The 21157-nt window shown below is 35.4% G+C and overlaps 1 protein-coding gene across 1 annotated transcript in view; it reads right to left on the bottom strand.

The window, feature by feature from the left end:
- ABCB5 (ATP binding cassette subfamily B member 5) overlaps positions 1 to 21157 on the bottom strand; it is a 118882-nt gene that overhangs the window by 63708 nt on the left and 34017 nt on the right. The window contains exon 13 of the mRNA XM_031026501.2: positions 18818 to 18988. Coding sequence (XP_030882361.2) covers positions 18818 to 18988 — 171 coding nt within the window. The remainder of the gene's footprint in view (positions 1 to 18817; positions 18989 to 21157) is intronic.

The raw sequence follows: 21157 nt of genomic DNA on the forward strand, positions 1-21157 counted from the left end.
CCAAACAGCTTTTTAAAGTGGTTTTCCCAATTTATAAACTCCCAAAACTGCAGGAGAGTTATGGCTACTCTATATTCTAACACTTGGTACTTTCTGTCTTTGTCTGGTAGGTGGGTACTATCATATTGTGGCTTTATTTACATTTCCCTGATGACTGAGAAAGTTGAACAACTTTTCATATGGTTGGTGACAATTTGGATATTCTCTGTTGTGAATTGTCAGGTTTTGCTTGGTTTTCTGTTGGAACTGTCTTATTCTTGTTAATTTTCAGGACTTGTTTATATATTCTATATATGAGGACTTAGTCACATACTATTACAATGATTTCCGCCCCTAAATGGTTGTCTTTCCACTCTCTTAATGATACCTTTCTGAAGAGAATTAAAAAAAATTTTAGTGAAGTGCAATTTGTCAACTTTTTGCATAATATATGTATTTTGTGTCCTATTTTAAGAAATCTTTTTCTACTCTAATGTCACATAGATGTTTTCCTATCTTTTACCTTACTATGTTTATCATTTTGTCTTTCATATTTAGATCTATAATTTATCTGGAATTGACTTTTGTGTGTGATGTAAAGTAGGAATCAATGTACATTTTCCCATCTGGTTAAACAAATATCCTAACAGCATTTCCGAAAAGACCATTCTTACTTTATTGCACTTCAGATTTGTCTTTGTCATTAAATCAAGTGACTGTTACTTTGTGTCTGTTTTTGTATTCTGTATACTGTTCTGCTATTCAGTTTGTCTATTATTGCACCAACGCTATACTGTCTTAACTACTACAAATTTAAAACAGGCCTTGATATCTGTTAATCTGAGTCTTCTAGCTTTATTGCTCCTCTACAAGACTGTCTTGACTATTCTTGAAATAATGTATTTTCTATAAATGCCTAGCACAATAATGGATACTTTTGGCATACTACAGGCACACTAAAAATTTTCTGGTGCTCAAGAACTGATAGCTAATATTATTACTATTAGTAGTACTGCTATATTACTGCTATTTGCTTTTATAGTTCTTACTTTTATTCTTATCAATTACAGAAAAGGAAATTGGGAGTTCAGAAAATTTAAGAAGCTTTCTTAAGGCTCAGCCAGTCACTGGAAGGACTGGTACTAGAATCTGGTATGGTGTTCTCTAGTCTCTGAAAAGGGTCATTCCATGCAGATATACTTGATAAAGTAGATGAGTATTTCTTTCAAATTCTATTCCAAGTCTATAAGAGAAGAAAACTTTTCAGAACAAATTATTAAGATTAAATAATAATGTGGAAACAGATTAATAACAAAATATTATATGGAAGTTTATGCATCATGTTATAACTATGTTAAAAAATTTATCCATAGAAGATTATACCTATATAAAAATATACCAACATACTCATAGTGCCTGTATTTAATTACTGGGCCTATGGATTGTATTCTTCTTGTCTCAGTTTTCTTAATTATTTAATGTAAATGCGTTTCATTTTTGTTTAAAAGCAAGAAAGCTAAATAAATAAAAATAAAAGCAAGAAAGCTAAAATAATTTGGGTAAGTTCTATTTCTAATAACTTTGTTCCTATGAGTAACATATATATGCACACTAGAAACAAATAGATGTAATTATGAAGAACTGAAAATAGTTACACTGTTATGTCTTTTTTTACCATTATTTTTACAGTACCTTCTTTAAAATAAAAAAATAAAGGTATATTTTGAAGCATTTGGTTTATGTTATGATGACCATCTGGAGAATTATCCAGACTAGGACACTCTTGAGTTGGACAAAAGTGGCAAACTGGAAGTTTCTCAGGACAACCGGGAGATATGGTCATGTAACTATAAATTAAAACCTTTGGGATTCATGGTCTAGGGTCAGAAAAGTTACCGTGAGCCCAGAAATGGACCCTCAACTCTATGGTCAACCAATCTTTGACAAAGCAGGAAAGAATATCCAATGGAAAAAAGACAGTCTCTTCAATAAATGGTGCTGGGAAAATTGGACAGCCACATGCAGAAGAATGAAACGGGATATTCTCTTACACCATATACAAAGATAAACTCAAAATGGATGAAAGATCTAAATGTGAGACAGGAATATATCAAAATCCTAGAGGAGAACACAGGCAGCAACCTCTTAAACCTTGGACAAAGCAACTTTTTGCAAGGCACATCTCTAAAGGCAAGGGAAACAAAAGCAAAAATGAACTATTGGGACTTCATCAAGATAAAAAGCTTCTGCACAGCAAAGGAGCAATCAATAAAACTAAAAGGCAACCTACGGAATGGGAGAAGATATTTGCAAATGACATTACAGATAAAGGGCTGGTATCCAAGATCTATAAAGAACTTCTCAAACTCAACACCCAAAAAACAAATAATCCAGTCAAGAAATAGGCAGAAGACATGAACAGACACTTCTCCAAAGAAGGCATACAAATGGCCAACAGACACATGAAAAAAATGCTCCACATCACTTGCCATCAGGGAAATACAAATCATAACCACAATGAGATACCACCTTACACCAGTCAGAATGGCTAAAATTAACAAGACAGGGAACAAAAAATGTTGGTGAGAATGTGGAGAAAAAGGAACCCTCTACACTGTTGGTGGGAATGCAAGCTGGTGCAGCCACTCTGGAAAACAGTATGGAGGTTCCTCAGGACATTAAAAATAGAGCTACCCTACGACCCAGCAATTGCACTACTGGGTATTTACCCCAAAGATACAGATGTAGGGAAAAGAAGGGGCACCTGCACCCCAATGTTCATAGATCCATGTCCACAATAGCCAAACTGTGGAAGGAGCCAAGATGTCCTTCAACAGATGATTGGATAAAGAAGATGTGGTTCATATATACAATGGAATATTGCTCAGCAATCAGATAGGATGAATATCTACCATTTACATTGACATGGATGGAACTGGAGGGTATCATGCTAAGTGAAATAAGTCAATCAGAGAAACAGAATTATCATATGGTTTCACTAATATGTGGAACATAAGGAATAGTGCAGAGGACAATAGGGGAAGGGAGGGAAAACTGAATGGGAAGAAATCAGAGAGACAAACCATATGAGACTCTTAACTCCGCGAAACAAACTGAGGGTTGTGGAAAGAGAGGTGGGTGGGGGGATGGGGTAACTGGGTGATGGAAATTAAAGAAGGCACATGATATGATGAGCACTGGGTGATATATTCAACTCATGAAATATTGAACATTATATCAAAAACTAATGATGTACTACACCTTGGCTAATTGAATTTAAATTAAAAAAAAAATTCCAGTGAAATCATATATATCATTCACGTTCCAAATGGCAATAGAGAGGTGGTTAACTACCTAAGTTGGGTATTCTACCTGGACTTTAATTTTTAAAATTACTTAGGGAAATAGGATTGGGGATGGAGATACTACAAATCATCAAGTCTAGGCTTCTGCATTAAGCAGATATTGTTACTAATTTTGGTTCTTGAAATATAGTCATCTGTGAATACACATACACATATAAAAATATATTTATGTCAGGAGTACATACACACATATATACATATTCAATATAGGTATATACATGCCTGATGTGTGTGTGTGTGTGCGTGTGTGCATGTATGCATGTTTTGTACTCAACCATGCCAACTAAGAATGTTATAATTTGGGTTAGTAAGGAGGAATGACACCTAAAGCTCAGAACTGAGGACAGGTCACTATATCACAGTCAAAATTTCCTCCTAGTCATGGTGGCAGTAGAGACCAATTTCATGGGTATATGAACTGTGCAGTTGCTCAAGGCCCTGTGCTTAGAAGGATCCCACTCTTGGTTTATGCTCTGTTGTTGTCATCTCGTAATTCTTAATAATTTTTGATTAAGAGGCCCCACATTTTCATTTCTCACTGGGCTTCATAAACTATGTAGCTGGCCCTAACCACTGGTAAAAGTAAAAAGGTTTCTATGTAGGTGTACCTTAGCTGGTTTGTGTCAAGCATAGATATTGCGAGTCCTTAAAACAGGTAGATTAAAAAAGGAAAAAAAAGGATAGTTTAACATCTATCCAAGGTAGGGTCTCTCCCTGCCATGACTTCAATAACATTATAATAATGAGACTCTATAATTATTATTCAAAGCATCTAAATGTGTATTATATTTAACCTACATCTCCTATCACATAGACTAGATAATACAGATAGTTGTTTCTACCTCCAGCAGCCCTTTTTCATGCTTCTTTTCTAAAAATATGAGATAATGAGATATGACTAGCACCTATGACTAGGGGCGGGGAGAGGGAGAGAGAGAATCTTAAGCAGGCTCCACTCTCAGCATGGAGCCTAATGTGGGGCTCTATCGCAGGACCCTGTGATCATGGCCTGAGCCAAAATCAAGAGTCAGACACTTAACCAACTAAGCCACCCAGGTACCCCATAAATAACTGATTTTAAATTATTAATCAAATATCTTCAAGCTGCAGACCCTCGAGTATTTACCGAGGGCAATTCCAAAGCCCTTGACAGAGCTAATAACGGGGACAAAAAAAGAATTACAACATAAAGTAAAAAGTGTATAACAGGAGTTATATAAAAATATTACAGGGGAACAGAAATAATTAACTGTTTAGATGAATAGAGAAAGATTGCCAAATAGATGACTTTTGAGTAGGGTCTTAATGAATGGACAGAGATTTGCCAAGTGGGAAAAAGAGAGGAGGGGCAATTATGATAAAGGCTACAGCAAGACCAGGCAGTTGGGCCTAAAAGAACATGGATTTCTGAAAAATACTGAGGTTCACATATAGCAGAGGTGTGTGAAGAATGGAACATGGGGCTAGGAATAGAATATTTGGGGCTAGTTCATATAAAGCAATGTTAAGTAGTGTTTCTTCTGTAGGGAATACAACTTATTGGAGGTTTCAGAATGGGGGAATTGTTTATATAAATGATATTTGTCCTTTATAAACTACCCAACACTCTGTATCTACATATGGATACAGGACTTTCAAGGTCTTTCTCAACCCTTAGATTCTATTTTTTCCCCTAGAGGTCAATCTTATCATGTTTTTGAGAGCTAAGAGATTATAAATGATCAAGGTAAAAATGATTGATGCTGTAATGAATAAATATAGGCATGATATTTTGAATTATTTTTGCTACTTTTTTTGGTCTTTTTACTCCTTAAGACAACCGAATATAATCATGTTAAATATTAAATACATATATTAAATTATATATGTGTGTGTATAATTTTAATTTCAGGTGACTCACATTGATTTTATCTTTTTTTAAAAAAAGATTTACTTATTTATTTATTTATTTAATTTGAGAGAGAGCAAGAGAGACAAAGAGAGAGAGAGAACACAGAGGGAGAGGAAGAAGCAGACTCCCTGCTGAGCAGAGAGCCCAATGCGGGGCTCTATCTCAGGACCCTGAGATTGTCACCTGAGCCGAAGGCAGATGCTTAACCGACTGACCCACCCAGGGTCGTAGTTTTGTTATCTTTAAAAAAGAAGTAGGGAGGCCATAAAATTAATTATTAATTACTGATGGCAAAAATAATTCTTACTTTTGAAAACCTTTTAAAGAGTGTTAAGAGTGTAAAAGGTTCTATAACATTCCTCTGTTTGGTTTTGCTCACACAGTCCTATCAGCTGTCTGGGAAGGTAGGTTTCTGAGAGACAGGAAAATTGAGGCTCACAGAAATTAAGTAATGGATGCTAGTTCATATAGTGGGTAGGTGGCAATGCTGCAACACAGCTCAGGTCCTTTGAATGCTCTAAGTTCACAAACTCTGCTGCATCTCTGTGACATGATGTGTTCCTGTTAATGTGACTAAAGCCCTTTGCATTGACTGCTTCCCATACCCTGCAAATTTTCTTTTCCTGTATCTTGTACCAGCACTAAAGACAGGCCTTCATTTGGCAAGTGTATATCTTTGTAACAGTTCCACACATGAATGAAGTATACCTATTTAAACTCCTTCTGTTGAAATGCGGATAATGATGAGAATTACTGATCTTTAAGAGTGATCTTGTAATACTCGGCATACATACCAAAAGAGCTATTTTTGATTCTATAACATATACTTCATTTAAACAATATTTATAAATATACCCTCTGATAGTTTATTATGTATGATTTAAAAGATGGGTGGTTTCTAAATTTTATAAAAAATTAAAAAGTGAATAATTTGGAAAAGGATAATACCAAAGCAGTGCCTCAAAAAATGAAGAGTAAATTGTATTTTAAAAAAAAGACAGACTTTTGTTTTCAACCCAATATGGACTATCAAGAATAAGATTTAAAATAAATAAATAAATAAATGAATAAATAAATAAAAGAAAAAATAAAAATAGACAATACTTGGGGTGCCTGGCTGGCTCAGTCACTACAGCATGTGACCCTTGATCTTGGGATCATGAGTTCGAGTCCCACATTGGGCAGAGAAATTACTTAATAAAATCTTTTTTTTATAGTATATGTGCTGCTGAAGCGAGCACAATAAAAAAGTTTTTTTAAATAAAAAATAAAACAGACAATACCTTCACATAGTTCAAAAATCAAAACAATAAATAAAAAAGTAGACATTGAGAATTCTTGCTTCCATGCATGTCCTGCCTCACCTGGTTTTCTTTCTTTTTTTTTGAAATAGACAGGGTTTTATTAGTTTCAGGTGTACAATATAGTGATTCAACAATTCCATACATTACCCAGTACTCATCACTGACAAGTGCACTCCTTAATCCCCATCCCCTATTTCACCTGGTTTTCTAATTTCCCCTCCCATAGGTCACTGCTTTTAATAGTTATAATGTTCATTTTTGAAAATACAAGCAAATGCAATTATACATGCCCATCCTTTCTTACACAGAGGTTAACACACTATATACATTATTAGGCACCTAAAAAAAACAAAACAAAACTAATAATATATAGTGGAGACTTTTTCTTATCACTACGTAGACAGTTTCCTAGTATAACATGGTGAAGAAACTACTCAAGGCTGGAAAAGAGCTCTTTGAAAGGATTAGAGGATACCACACCCAGCACTCATAGAGGACAGGAAATAATGCCTGTTCTAAACAGCATGACTGTAAAACTTCAAAATGTGTAGAGGTATTGAGTAGAGTACAAAGACTCATGCCTCAGCAGTAAAGAATAATTTGCTCTAGACCTAACATGGCTCTAATCTAGCCTAACAAAAATTAAAAGCAAAGCCAAAAAAAAAAAAAAACCCCAGCACCCAACAATGAAAAATTCACTATTTTTGACATCCATTAAAAAAACGACCAGGCAAGCAAAACAGCAAGAAAATACAACCAATAATGAGGAGAAAAATCAATTAATCAAACTGCCCCAGAACTAATATAGATGTAAGAATTAGTACACAAGGACATTAAAACAATTATGGTAGCTCTATTCCATATGTCCAAAAAATTAAGTAGAGACATCTAAACTATAAAAATGACCATAATAATTTTCTAGGTATGAAAAATACAATGTCTATGAAAAAAACGTAGATGGGAATGATGATTAAATATTGCAGAAGAAAAGGCAAGTGAACTCAAAGACAGCAATTGACACTATCCAAAATTAAACACAGAGAGAAAAGAGAATAAAAAATATATTAAGAAAATATCAGTGAGGTGTGAGACAAAATCAACCTGCCTAATGTACGTGTAATTGGTATCCCTGAGGTGGGATAAAAATATTTGAAGAAACAATGGTAAAATGTTTCTACATTTGATGAAAGCTGTGATCCCACAGATCCAAGAAGCTCAACACAAGAAACATGAAGGAAACTACTCCAAGGTATATCAAAATCAAATTATTTAGTAGTAGAGATAAAGAGGAAAATCTTAAAAGCAGCCATAGGGGGAAAAAACAAGACACATTACATAGAAAGGAGCAGAGATAAAAATGACAGTAGATTTCTCATCAGAAAAAATGCATGCAAAAAAAACCCTATCAAGCCTGAAAACTTCAGTAAGAGCTGCACAGGAATATAGACTTTCAGTATCAGAGGCAATGCAGTTTTAGAGGGATGCTTAATAAAAGTCTTTTGAATTTTGAAAACATTATTCTAATAGTAACATGTAAATTCTTCATTTAAGGATATTAAAAAAGCTGATGAACAGATGGAATCAATGTCTACTGAAAAAAGTATCAACTCAGTTCCTCTGTGCTCTATGAATAGCATCAAGTCAGACCCTCCTGACAAGTCTGAGGAATCCATCCAATATAAAGAGGTAATGGTTTAACTATCAACAAGTTTTATCCACATGTTCTCCAATTAATTTTTATTTAATTCTTGTAATATTTAGAATTTACAATAAAATATTACTATAACACTAAACGTACAATGCATGTCTATCCCAAACTTCACTGTAATATCACCGTGATGCTCTAAGAAAGTGGCCCTCAAATAAGACCATTTATGTCACGGGCCATTTTGGGGGCAAGAAAATTCTTAAGAATGGGCTTGTTCTTCTTTTTCTAGTTCCTTTAGGAATTGAGATCGAGTCGCATGCTTTACTAACTGAGCCAGCCAGGTGCCCGGTAATCTACAGATTTAATGCAATCACTATCAAAATACCAACAGGATTTTTCACAGGACTAGAACCAATAATGCTAAATTTGTATGGAGCCACAAAGTATTTTAACTACACTGGAATTAAAATTAAAAAATAAAACAGAATAAAGAGCAAAGAATATAACCAGAGTAAGGAGGTTTATTTCATAATGATAAAGGGGTCAATTCATCAAAAGAACATGACAGTCTTGAATGTTTACGCACATAATAGGGCTCCAAAATGCGTGGCACCAAAATGAATACAACTGTAAGAACAAATCTACAATAACAATTAAATAATTCAATACCCCTCTCTCAGTAATTTATAAAAGTAGATAGAGAATTTGTAAGGATAAGGAAGACTTGAATAATACTATTAACCAACTTAATATAACTGATGTTTACAGAACATTCTACCCAACAACAGCAAAATGCACATTACTTCCAAGTCAACATAAAATATTTACCAAGATAGATCATATTCAGTGCCATAAAACAAGTCTTAATAAAATTAAAAGGATTCAAGTCATGCAAAGTATGTTCTCTGACCACACCAGAATTATATTAGAAATTAATACAGAAAGATCTCTGGAAAATCCCCAAGTACTTGGAAACCAAATAATAATTCTCAAGTAAATGACCTCAGATTCAGCCTAAGAAAACAACAACAAAAGAGCAAGTTAAGCTCAAAATAAGCAGAAGACAGAAAATAATAAAGATCCAAGCAGAAACCAATTAAATATAAAAGAGGAAAATAAGCCATAAAGAAACAAATACATCAATATAACAGAACAGAGAGTCCAGAAAAAGACCTACACATATATGGAAAATTCAATTTTTCACAAAGGTGCAAAGGCAATTCAGTGGAGAAAAGACAGTCTTTTCAGCAAATGGTGCTGGAACAACTAGAAGTCTATATGCAAACAAAACAAACAACAATAAAACAAACTTCAAACCATATCTGGCACTGTGGACAGAAATTAACACAAAATTGATCCCAAACCTAAATGTAAGAACTAAAACTATAATACTTCTAGAAAAAAATGTAGGGAATAATCTTTATGACCTTGGATTTGGCAAAAGTTTCTTAAATAGAGCACTAAAAGCTTGATTTATAAAAGAAAAAATTATAAATTAAACTTCCCAAATTAAAAAGTTCTGTTCTTTGGATGATGCTCTTAAGTGAACAGAAAGACAAATCTCAGATGGGAAGAAATATTTTCCAATCTTTTTTCTGATAAAAATACTTGTATCCAGAAATACAAAGAATATATAAAGAACTCTCAGAACTCTGTGATAAGAAAACAAATGACCCAGTTAAAAAATGGGCACAACATCTGAACACACATTAACAAAGAAGAGATACTGATGGTCAAGATAAAATATAAAAATAATAGCACATAAAAATGTTCAACATCATTAGTCATCAGGATAATGCAAATTAAAACAATAATGAAATACCACTACACATTTATTCTGATGGCTAACATTAAAATGCCTGGTTATCCCAAGTGTTGGCAAGTATGTGGAGTAGCTGTAACTCTCATATATTATAGGAATGTAAAAAGAAAATAATTTGGTAGTTCATTTATTTAAACATACTCCTACCATAAGGTCTACCCATTTAAATCCTAGATATTTACCCAAGAGAAATAAAAGTGCATGTCCACAGACTTACATATGAATGTTCAGAGCGACCTTATATGTAATATCCAAAAACTGCAAACAAACTAAATAACTTTAATGGGCATCAATACCAATGAGCTCAAACAGTGGTACATTCATACAATGAAATACTATTCACCAGTAAAGAGGAACTCTTGATACATTTCACAACATCAACACGTCTGAAAACAATTATGCTGAGTGCTAGAAGTCAGGCAGGACAGAAAACATAATGTATGATTCCATTTACACAAAGTTTTAGAAAATACATAGTAATCTATACTGGCAGTAAACAAATTAGTGGTTGACAAGAGTGGGGCTGGGTGGGGAGAGGGAGGATTAGGAGGGAGTGTTTACAAAAAGCTCTTAAAAATTTGGGGAGAGATTGGTTCATTATGTTGACTGTGGTAGTTTCACAGGGGTACATGTACGCCCAAACTTTTCTAATTGTATACTCTCGTATGTGCAGTTTAAGTCAATTAAATATCAAAAAAAGCTGTTAAAAAAAAGAATGTCAAACAAAAGAAGCATCTGTATTTATAGCACCCAAGTTGGCCATTCTTGAAGTTCTCTAAGAATCCTGAATGGGATTGAGGCATTTTATTGAATGCTATGCAAATGTAATGATAAAGTGGATTGAGGAACAACTAACTGTATTGTAGGTAGGAAGATTTATTTTTCGTAATTGCTGCAAGGTCTGATAATATACACATAATTATGTTGTTAATTGGCACTTACAAGCATATGTGAGTTTCTCTAGATTATATTTATGTGTAACAGTACGCTGAAAAGAGGTCAAAACACTAAAATGCTTAGTGCTTCCTTTATTTTTCATATTGCCAAATATATAGACATTTTATTAAACTAACAAGTGAAAGATAATTGGGAAGAGAGTTTTTATTGTTTGCTTTTTGTTTTCCTCAGTTTCCTATTTACTTGTATGTGGTAATTCTAAGCCTTGCTGTACAGAAACATCCTAATGAATGGTACAATAAAATTGGTAAAAATGTGATCTAACTAATTAATTAATTTAAGATTTTATTCATTCACCCAACAGAGAGAGAGAGACAGCGAAAGAGGGAACATAAGCAGGGGGAGTGAGAGAGGGAGAAGCAGACTCCCTGCCAAGCAGGGAGTCTGATGTGGGGCTCAATCCCAGGACACTGGGATCATGACCCAAGCTGAAGGCAGATGCCCAACGACTGAGCCACTCAGGCGCCCCTGCTTTAGTTTTTTTTTAAATAAACTTATTTTAGAATAGTTTTAGATTTAGGAAAAATTTGCAAAGACACTAGAGTATTCATATACCCTGCACACAGTATCCCCCAGTGTCAACATCTGACATTTCTACGGTGCATTTGTTACAACAAATGAACCAGTAGCAATACATTATTAACTAAACTCCATACTTTATTCAGATTTCCTTAATTTTTACTTATTATTCTTTTTCTGCTCCCAGATCTCCTTCTCAATACATTACATTTAGTCATTATGTCTCCTCAGGCTCCTCTTGGCTGTGACAATTTCTCAGATATTCCTTATTTTTTATGAACTTGATAGTTCCGAGGAATACCAGATACTCTGTAGAATGTCCCTCAATTTGGATTTGTCTGATGTGCCTAGTTTTTAGAAGTAAGACATTCAGCCTATACTAATCACACTTTTCTCATTCAAACTTCAAGTTTAATTGTATTCTGGGTCTTGGAGACCCTGAGACTGGCCTACAGCACCCTAAAGGGGAATGAACATAAGAATGGGGTTGTTGAGTAGGCATGCATTAGGACTACCTGTGCAAAGGTGAACACACTCAGACACCCAGGCTCCTGGCCATATCTCTTTCATTTATTCAATTACATTCCCTTGAGGTGACAAATGTTATTTTCTAAAAGCAACCAGATCTCAAACGTTATTGATGAGGCTATAAGATGTTACCAATTAGCTTAATGATTTCACAATACTATTAAACACTTCTCAAAGCAAATTAATATGTATGAAATTTACTTAAAAAATAAAAAAGGGCACATATAACACAGATACTCTAAGGAGAATCTAGGGAAAAGGAAATTGTAAAATCAATTAGGAGACTGCAGTTAGACTAAGATTTGAGAATGGCGTGCAGCCCCATAACATAATCAGAATTACGAAGTTTCCTGATGCAGGTTGTATTATTCTAGACCTTTTCTTCATGGGAGGCTTCCTTCACAGGCATTTTTGTAGACCTCTCTTCTAATATTTCTTCACTTCTTAGCCATTACATATGGAACAAATTTACTTATTTTGCAAAAGTTCGTGCTGTTGTCTGACATCTGAAAACTGACAGTAAGGGATGACATTTCTGTAGTTTTGCCTTGGTGAGCATTGATGCTCCTGCAAACTGGAAGGTCCTGCATTTACCCATCTGTACCACCTTTACTCTGCCAGGTTCATGATCTAAACTAAATATTTGATTAAGGTATATATTATATTACAGTTTATTATAGCACGGATTAGTGTCTGAGTCTTTCAAATCACAAAAATGCCTAATACTTTAAAAGGGAAAAAACTAGAGGTCCCTGACTGCTTCAGTCAGTAGAGCGTTTGATTCTTGATCTTGGGGTTGTAAGTTTGAGTCCCCACATTGGGAGTAGAGGTCATTTTAAAAAATTACAAAATAAAAAGGGAAAAAACTATGCTCTGAAAAACCTATAAAATGGGCTTCCAATTATCTTACACACACAAGGTACTATAAAGTGCACTACAAAAATACATCTCCACTACATCATCATAAATGTGATCTAAAACTGATGTACTAGCCGTAGGAAACAACACTAATTGACTAATTGTTTCAGACTTAAAACATAGGAGAAATTTTGGAAGTCAAGACCTCCTAGAAAACTGGTTAAAGAAATTTGAGCTGATGCTTTGTTTTTTAACAAGAAGTACTGTAAAAATAAAGGAGGTAGTGGAATCCATTCCACTGATTTTTCAGATGTCTCAGAGAAGATGTGGTAGATTTTCAGTGTCTTTGTTGCTATTAGTTCTTCTAGAGAGTACCAATTTGAAACAATTTCCTAGTATCTTCTCCTCTCCTTCATAGTTTAAACAAAGCTAAAAGCCAGACAATTAGGTATTTAACAAAAAAAGGTCAACAGGAAGGTAGGTCTCTATCTGACACTTTGCTGGCATTTTTTTTTTTTTAGATTACTTTGCAATTCCATGCACAACAATAAATCACCAGGTAATTAGCTTGCACTTTGAAATAGAGGGTGTTTTAAAACAACCGTCATGGAAATGCTAGGACAGAGATAAGGGCCTGAGGAGGCTAGCTAGCTTTTCACCAGTGGTGGTCATGTGCCTTGAATAAAGGTGGGCAAGAGGAAAAGAAAGAACAATGTAAAGCTGTGAGTATTTGAGAGGGCCTGAATTTAACTGGTGGGTCAATTAACAGGGGTAATATACTCTCTGAAGAAGCCTGTAAACACAGAGTTCTCATGTCCCACAGCAAGCAAGGGGTGGGAAACCTATGGAAGGCATGTTCCCACTGACTACCTCCTAGCAGGTTCGCTCAGGTTAACTTGGGGCTCACTGATGACATATACTCCATGATGCAATACAATCTTGTGGTCTTCGAATTCTTTTTTTTAAGCTGCAAAATCCTTTTATCGAATAAAAGCACATGTGGAAGCTTAATAGATTTAAATTAACGATACAGATTAATGGTTAGTTGCCATTTGAATTTTTGGGGTGGTGGTGCACAGCCCTACCTGCTCATCCACCCTATCTCTCTACCTTCCTCCACTCCTCAAGAGGCTCCTGGAGGGGCACCCGGGTGTCTCAAGTCAGTTAAATGTCTGACTTCAGCTCAGGTCATGATCTCAGGGTCCTTGGATGGAGCCCCATGTTGGGCTCCCTACTCAGTGGGGAGTCTGCTTCTCCCTCTGCCCCTCCCCCTGCTCATGCGTGCGGGCTCTCTCTAATAAATAAACAAAATCTTTAAAAAAAAAAAGAGGCTCTTGGAAAACCTAGTACCCTAGTTCTCCAAGAATACAGTCCAAAAAACCTCTCGTTACTGTTTTACAAATTTCCATCTCTTTGAGCTACTGAATTTTAATTGACCATCTGCTATAAGAAGGTCTTTATGGTAGTTTTATGGAAACACAGGACTTTTGGTGTCTTAACTACCTTATTATGATGTTGAAAGCCAACTGGCTTGCCATTCTTCTGAGTCAACACTGGTTCTAAGCTGAACAATATAGAATTAGTGTCAGGTCACTTCACCTGTCCAAAAATGCTTTCTCTTTTGTAAAATGGAGTGGCAAAGAGCAAAATGATCAGCCCCTTAGAAGCCATATTTAATAAGTGACTCACCTCCTACTCAACCTCTTCTTTTCAGTTTGCAGGGATCTACTCATGTGAATACACACGCACACACACACACACACACATACACTTAGGTTAAGACTATTTAGAGAGTAAAACACATTCAAAATCTAAACTCTTTGATGAGATGAGGCCACATGTACTACCTAATTAGGAATATGGAATAGTACTCAATAGTACAATGTTTCCTTTTTATAACCTGAAATATCTCCATTCTCCCTTCTAAATAAGTTAACACATCAGTTAATAATTGATAATAATAAAATTATTCATAGCCATTTAATACCCTTCTCCTTCACTTAACTTTATTAAGCAAATATCTGTGGAGAAATTACAACAAGAAGTAAATGGTATGCAAGAAGAGAAAATGCTACAATAATTAGCTCATCTTTCTCCCCAAAGAGAATTATATCTTATTTAGCCCAGAATACTGACCTATAAATAATATATTAGAGGTATCTTATTTGGTAGCAACTAGAAAAATTAATATCTTATATAGAAGATTTTCTTGTGGGGGAGGACGAGACTTAAGAATAATTTAAATTTACAGAAATCACCAAGATACTTACTTGTATCATGGAAAAATATTTTGCTATATTTTTAAGGCTTTTTATTGTATTTTTTTAAGACTCTGAAATGTCCTGCTAAGTAATAACGATTTAAACCCATTTGTGGAAAAAAAAAAACCCATGAGCTATATATACAATAGGATCAAAATAAGCAGCTTAAGGGGACAAAAGTGAGTCTATTATAAGCTGACATGGGAGCCCAATTTGGGGTATGTTTTTTTTCTTTCCCAAGGAGGCAATGTGGTTTTAGAAAAAGCCTAGTGTTTTGTTTTTCTGTTTTTTTTTAAAGATTTTTTATTTATTTATTTGACAGAGAGAGAGAGACAGCGAGAGAGGGAACACGAGCAGGGGGAGTGGGAGAGGGAGAAGCAGGCTTCCTGCTAAGCAGGGAGCCCGATGCGGGGCTCGCTCCCAGGACCCTGGGATCATGACCTGAGCAGAAGGCAGACGCTTAACGATTGAGCCACCCAGGCGCCCCTGTTTTTGTGTTTTTTTTAAACTCTGGTAAAATATACATAGCATGAAATTTACCGTTCTAACCATTTTTAAGGATTGGGTCCTCCTGGATCAGAGAGGCCAATTCCTTCTGTGTCACTATTCTTTTATATTCAGGCTTAGATTGTTATTTTTTTTAGTGGTCAAATATACATAACATGAAATTTTAACCAGTTTCAACCATTTTAAAGTGTACAATTTAGTAGCATTAAGTACATTCATATTGTTGTGCAACCATCACCACTATCTAACTCCAGGACTTTTCCTTCTGGAACTCTATACCCCTTTAAACCATAACTTCCCATCCCCCCCTTCCCTTAGCCCCTGGTAACCTCCATTTTACTTTCTATCTATGAACATGACTATTCTACGTATCTAATGTAAATGCAATTACATGATATTTGCCCTTTTGCAACTGCCTTTCAGTTAGCACAGTATCTTCTAGGGTCACCCATGTTGTAGCATGTGTCAGAATTTCCTTCCTTTTTAAGATTGAGTACTATTCCACTGTATATACATATATTTTGTTTATCCATTCACCTGTCAATGAGCATTTGCGTTGTTTCTACCTTTTGGCTATTGTGAATGATGCTGTTGTGAATACTAGTATACAAAGATCTGTTGAATTCCTATTTTAATTTTCTTGGGTATATACCCAGAAGTGGAATTGCTGGATCATATGGTAATTCCTATCTTTAATAAGAGGCTAATTTTGAAGAGTGATCTGGATTAAGATTTTGTTTAAGTCCCTAGCAGATGTATAATCTTGGGGCAATATAGCATGGTGGTTATATGAATGAGCTAAAGAAAAATGTCTGGGTCCACGTTTTGGCTTCACTGTTGCCTAGCGGTTATTCAACCTCTCTGTGCTTCAGTGTGCAAATATGTAAAATAGGAAAATAAGTGTTCTTATCTCATTGGGTTCTTATAAGGATTAGCTACTACCACCCATTTGTTCCTTTATTATACCTAAAATAATGACTCATGAATGGCTTCAGGGTGTCTATAAACCCCTCAATATATATTATATGTAAATCTTTGTGTACAAGTATAATTTGTAGATTTTTCTGAGGAGTTACAGTGGTTTATTTTTCCCTTTTTTAGTCAGATTCTCAATGGGGACCTGATCTATCAAAGGGGGAGAAGCACTACCCTAAAATAAATTAGTAGTCTATAATTTAACACCAAGTCTAATAAATGTGAGCTTGATTAGGCAGGCTTATAAAATGTTCCATGATGCTTTTAGAATGAGATAGTCTCTATGCTACCTTTGTTCTTCTGGCTAAATTCCAGCCAAGGAAATCCCCTTGCAGAAATTCCCTTTCTGTTCTCAACTATTATAATGTTGCTACAAATGGTTTAAAAAAAAAAAGAAAAGAAAGAAGAAAAAAAAGAATAAATCCCTAGTTCTACATATAAAAAGCAAGATATTTAATTGACAAAGATGCACCAAAATGTGTAATAATTAACCTATCTTTAACTTTGGATAGCCACTTCTTTGGGCTTAATTTAATAAAGTAGCCCACAGCTTAATGCAGTATACCAATTTTCTTATTGCTCAGTTCTCCAAGTAATATAAATATGTTAAGGGGCCTCTGAGGAAGATCAACAGAATGCATCACAGTGAGAAAGAACAGTAATGATAAAGAAAAGCCCATGAGGGCTGCAACAAAGCAGCTCTGTCTCTTCAAAGAATAAAACTGTAATGGAAACCCTTCCCTCATAATTAGCAAAGGGTCTTTTTAAAAGTTCTCCACTGATGTGGTGTAGCTGACCCTCCCTTAGTAATAATTATTCCTAGATTTGCATACCACTTTTAACATTTCAAAGAGCTTTCACAGGCTTTATCCAAAAGTCAGTGTGGGCTTCCTCTGCTTCCCCAGGGGCCTAAAGGTGTTTACTGCCATCCCTCCTCTACTGGGACTGAAAGGAAGCCTGCTGCATTGGCATGGTGGGTCCAAACCAGTAGCAGAGTGGAACCACGTAGACTGTAGCATAAATCTTTATCCACTGACCCTAGGTCCTCCTCATGAACAAGATAAGTGAAGCAAAACTACTTTGCAGCAAGCCTAACTTAAGAAATCCAGAAAATAGAACTTCAGGTCTTGAAACATTTGAAACAATCTGATTTGCAAGTGATAACAGTAACTAATAGATAATTCAATAAAGTAGTGGGCACTCTGGCTGCCAGTATCCATTTCTGGTTGCACAAAGTTAGTATTTAAAAAGAAAAAGCCTGTAATTTTCTTAGGCAGAAAAACACATTTTCAAACAAGCTCACAGTAATATGTGTCATTAAGCCTTCTGAAGGGTCTGAAGGCCATGATTTAAAAAAGGGGTTGGGGACGCCTGGGCGGCTCAGTCGGTTGCGTTTACTCTTAATTTCAGCTCAGGTCATGATCTCAGGGTTTTGAGACTGAGCCCTGTGTTGGGCTCCATGCTCAGCAGGGAGTCTGCTTGAGATTCTCTCTCTCCCTCTCCCACCGCTCACTCTCTCTCTCTCTCAAATAAATAAATCTAGAAAAAAAAGTAAAAGTAGCGTTGCCCATTGAAAAAAGTATTCAATGGTTTTTCGTATCACTGCCACCAACTACTCCCCCAAATGCAACATAATTTGGTAAGGGACCATCCCTGCATTGTGGTCCTGAAGCATGTCAGTAGTATGCAGTAAGCAGGAGGTCAGTGTGAGGTTAGAGGGCCCAGGGCTCTTAGAGGAGGATGGTTCAAGGGCAGAACAAACCAGACTGCTTCTCCACTGGAGGTGAAATTAAGTTAAAAAGCCTTTGGGGGTGCTCTGAAGAGGAAAAATGGTCACAGAAGAGAACCCATAGGTGTATACAGAAGAGGCTAGGAGTGAATGTGGTTATAGCTGCGATGGTGGTAGTGGTGTAGGGTTATTATGGGGAGGTGTAAAGTGCAGACCTATTGGGAAAAAGGTATATATGGGATGATTGCTTGGATATCAGCCTTCTATATGCTTTTAGCACCAACTATAGCATCTTATTCTCTCATCCAAATCATTTCCATCATGTATAAGTTTTTACAAGGGTGAACACTCTGCATCAATACCTTAAAGACAGCTCTGAACTCAATAAATAATCTACTGCAGAGCCATACTTTCTTGTGCTAAAAACAGTGCTGAACCAGGAATATGGAAATAAGAAATGATCTGCTCACTTACCTTCTCCAGTGCAGCTTGAACAACTGATTCACTTTCTGTATCTAGGGCAGATGTAGCCTCATCTAAGATCAGGATCTTTGGGTTTCGAACTAAAGCTCGAGCAATAGCGATTCTCTGTTTCTGTCCTCCACTCATTTGTGCTCCTTTTTCTCCTACCAAGGTATTAAATCTCTAATGAAAAAATAGGAAAGAGCACAGAAAGAGAAGGCAGCATGATCAAATCATTTGAACAGGAAATGACAATCACAGTTGTGTTTTAATACCCAGCTTAATCACTACTTCAGCCTGGCTGCTTTTGACCTTTAATTTTTTTCTTTGTAAAAACAAACAACTATTTGAAAAAAAGAGTCTAGTAAAGAGAAATTTAGCTAGGACTAAGAAAAATTTGGCTAGGACTAAAAGAAATGAGAATGGGGACTCCTGGGTGGCTCAGTCAGTTAAGGGTCTGCCTTCGGCTCAGGTCATGATCCCAGGGTCCAGGATCCCAGGATGGAGTTCCACATTGGGCTCCCTGCTCAGCGGGGAGCCTGTTTCTCCCTCTGCCGCTCCCCCTGCGTGTGCTCTCTCTCTCTCTCTGACAAATAAATAAATAAAATCTTAAAAAAAAAAAGGAAATGAGAACATATGATCATCAAGGATTTTTAGGTAGATTAACAATAATTTGAACCAATTTTCAAAGTTTTTAAAGACAATTTTATAATGTGCTGATATCTTTAAAAGAAGTAATACACAGTAATACAACTACATTCCTAACTATTATTTGAAAGGTTTACTAGCAATTTATATATTATCTACAAGTTCCTTCCTGGATATTTTGAAAAAAAGTATGAGAAGATTAATGCAAAAACAAACTTCTCAAAATATTTTTCCATCTTGGAACACTTTTTAGACCTTCTTTTGCTTATTTTATTTTTTATATTTTGGGATATACATCTTTAACAGAGTAGATATCATTAGATATTTGAAGTTGGAGATAATTTCTAGAACTAATGAAAATAGTAATATTGTATTGGAATAGGTCTATGACCTAAAGCTCATTTCTTCAAGGATATAAATTTAAATATTCTTTCTAAAACTTTGATTATTGTAGAGTCTGACCTTCACATTTTTAAAAAACATAAACCTTATTGAGAAATAATTTATACACAATAAAATGCACACATTTTAAGGATATGGTTCTATGAATTTTGACAAATGAGTACAGCCATGTTATCACCACCCCAGTAAAGATACAGAATATTTCCATCACCCTAGAAAGTTCCCTCATGAATCTTTCCAGTCTAAATCAACACAATGATTTGATTTTTATCATTATAAATTAATTTCATTAGTTCTAGAACTTCAAATAAACAGACTCATACAGTGCATGCCTTCTTTTGACTCATTTGTTAAGAGCAGTTTTAGGTTCATGGTACAATTGAGAAGAGGGTATAGAGATTTCCCATATACCTTTGCCACACACATGCAATGTCCCCCATCTCACAGGATGTCCCCTCATCCAACATCCTCCACAAGAGTGGTACATTTTTACAACTGATGAAGCTATATTGACATATCATAATAACCCAAAAGCATAGATTACATTAGGATTCACTCTTGGTGGTGTACATTTTATGAGTTTGGACAAATGTGTAATGACATGTATCCAATTGTTACAGCATCATACAGAGTATTTTCACTACCCTAAAAATCCGCTGCACTCTGCCTATTCTTCTCCACCTCCACCTCAAACTCTGACAACCACTCATCTTTTATTACTGTTTCCATAGTTTTGCCTTTTCAAGAATGTCATATAGTTTAAATCATACAGTATGTAGCTTTTTCAGACTGGTTTCTTCCACTTAGTAATATGTATTTAAAATTTTTCCATGTTTTCATGGCTTGATTGATCATTCTTTTTAGCACTGAATAACATCCCGTTGTCTGGACATACCACTGTTTATTCATCCATTCACCTACGGAAGGACATCTTGGTTGCTTCCAAGCTTTGGCGATACAAATAAATCTGCTATAAACATCTGTGTGTAGGTTTTTGTGTGAACCTAAGTTTTCAACTCCTTTGGGTGAATACCAAGGAGCATGATTAGTAGATAATATGGTAAGAATATGTTTAGTCTTATAAGAAACCAACAAACAACTTCCCAAATGCCCATACCATTTTGTATTCACACCAGCAGTGAATGTTGCTCCACATCCTTGTCAGCATATGGTGTTGTCAGGGTTTTGGATTTTGGCTATTCTAAAGGGCATGTAGTAACATCTCATTGTTTTATTTTGCATTTTCCTGATGACATATGATGTGGAACATCTTTTCACGCACCTATTTGCCATCAGCATATC

The sequence above is a fragment of the Leptonychotes weddellii genome, chromosome 12 (assembly GCF_054177405.1).
Source record: "Leptonychotes weddellii isolate Sample4059 chromosome 12, ASM5417740v2, whole genome shotgun sequence".
Classification (NCBI taxonomy): Eukaryota; Metazoa; Chordata; class Mammalia; order Carnivora; family Phocidae; genus Leptonychotes; species Leptonychotes weddellii.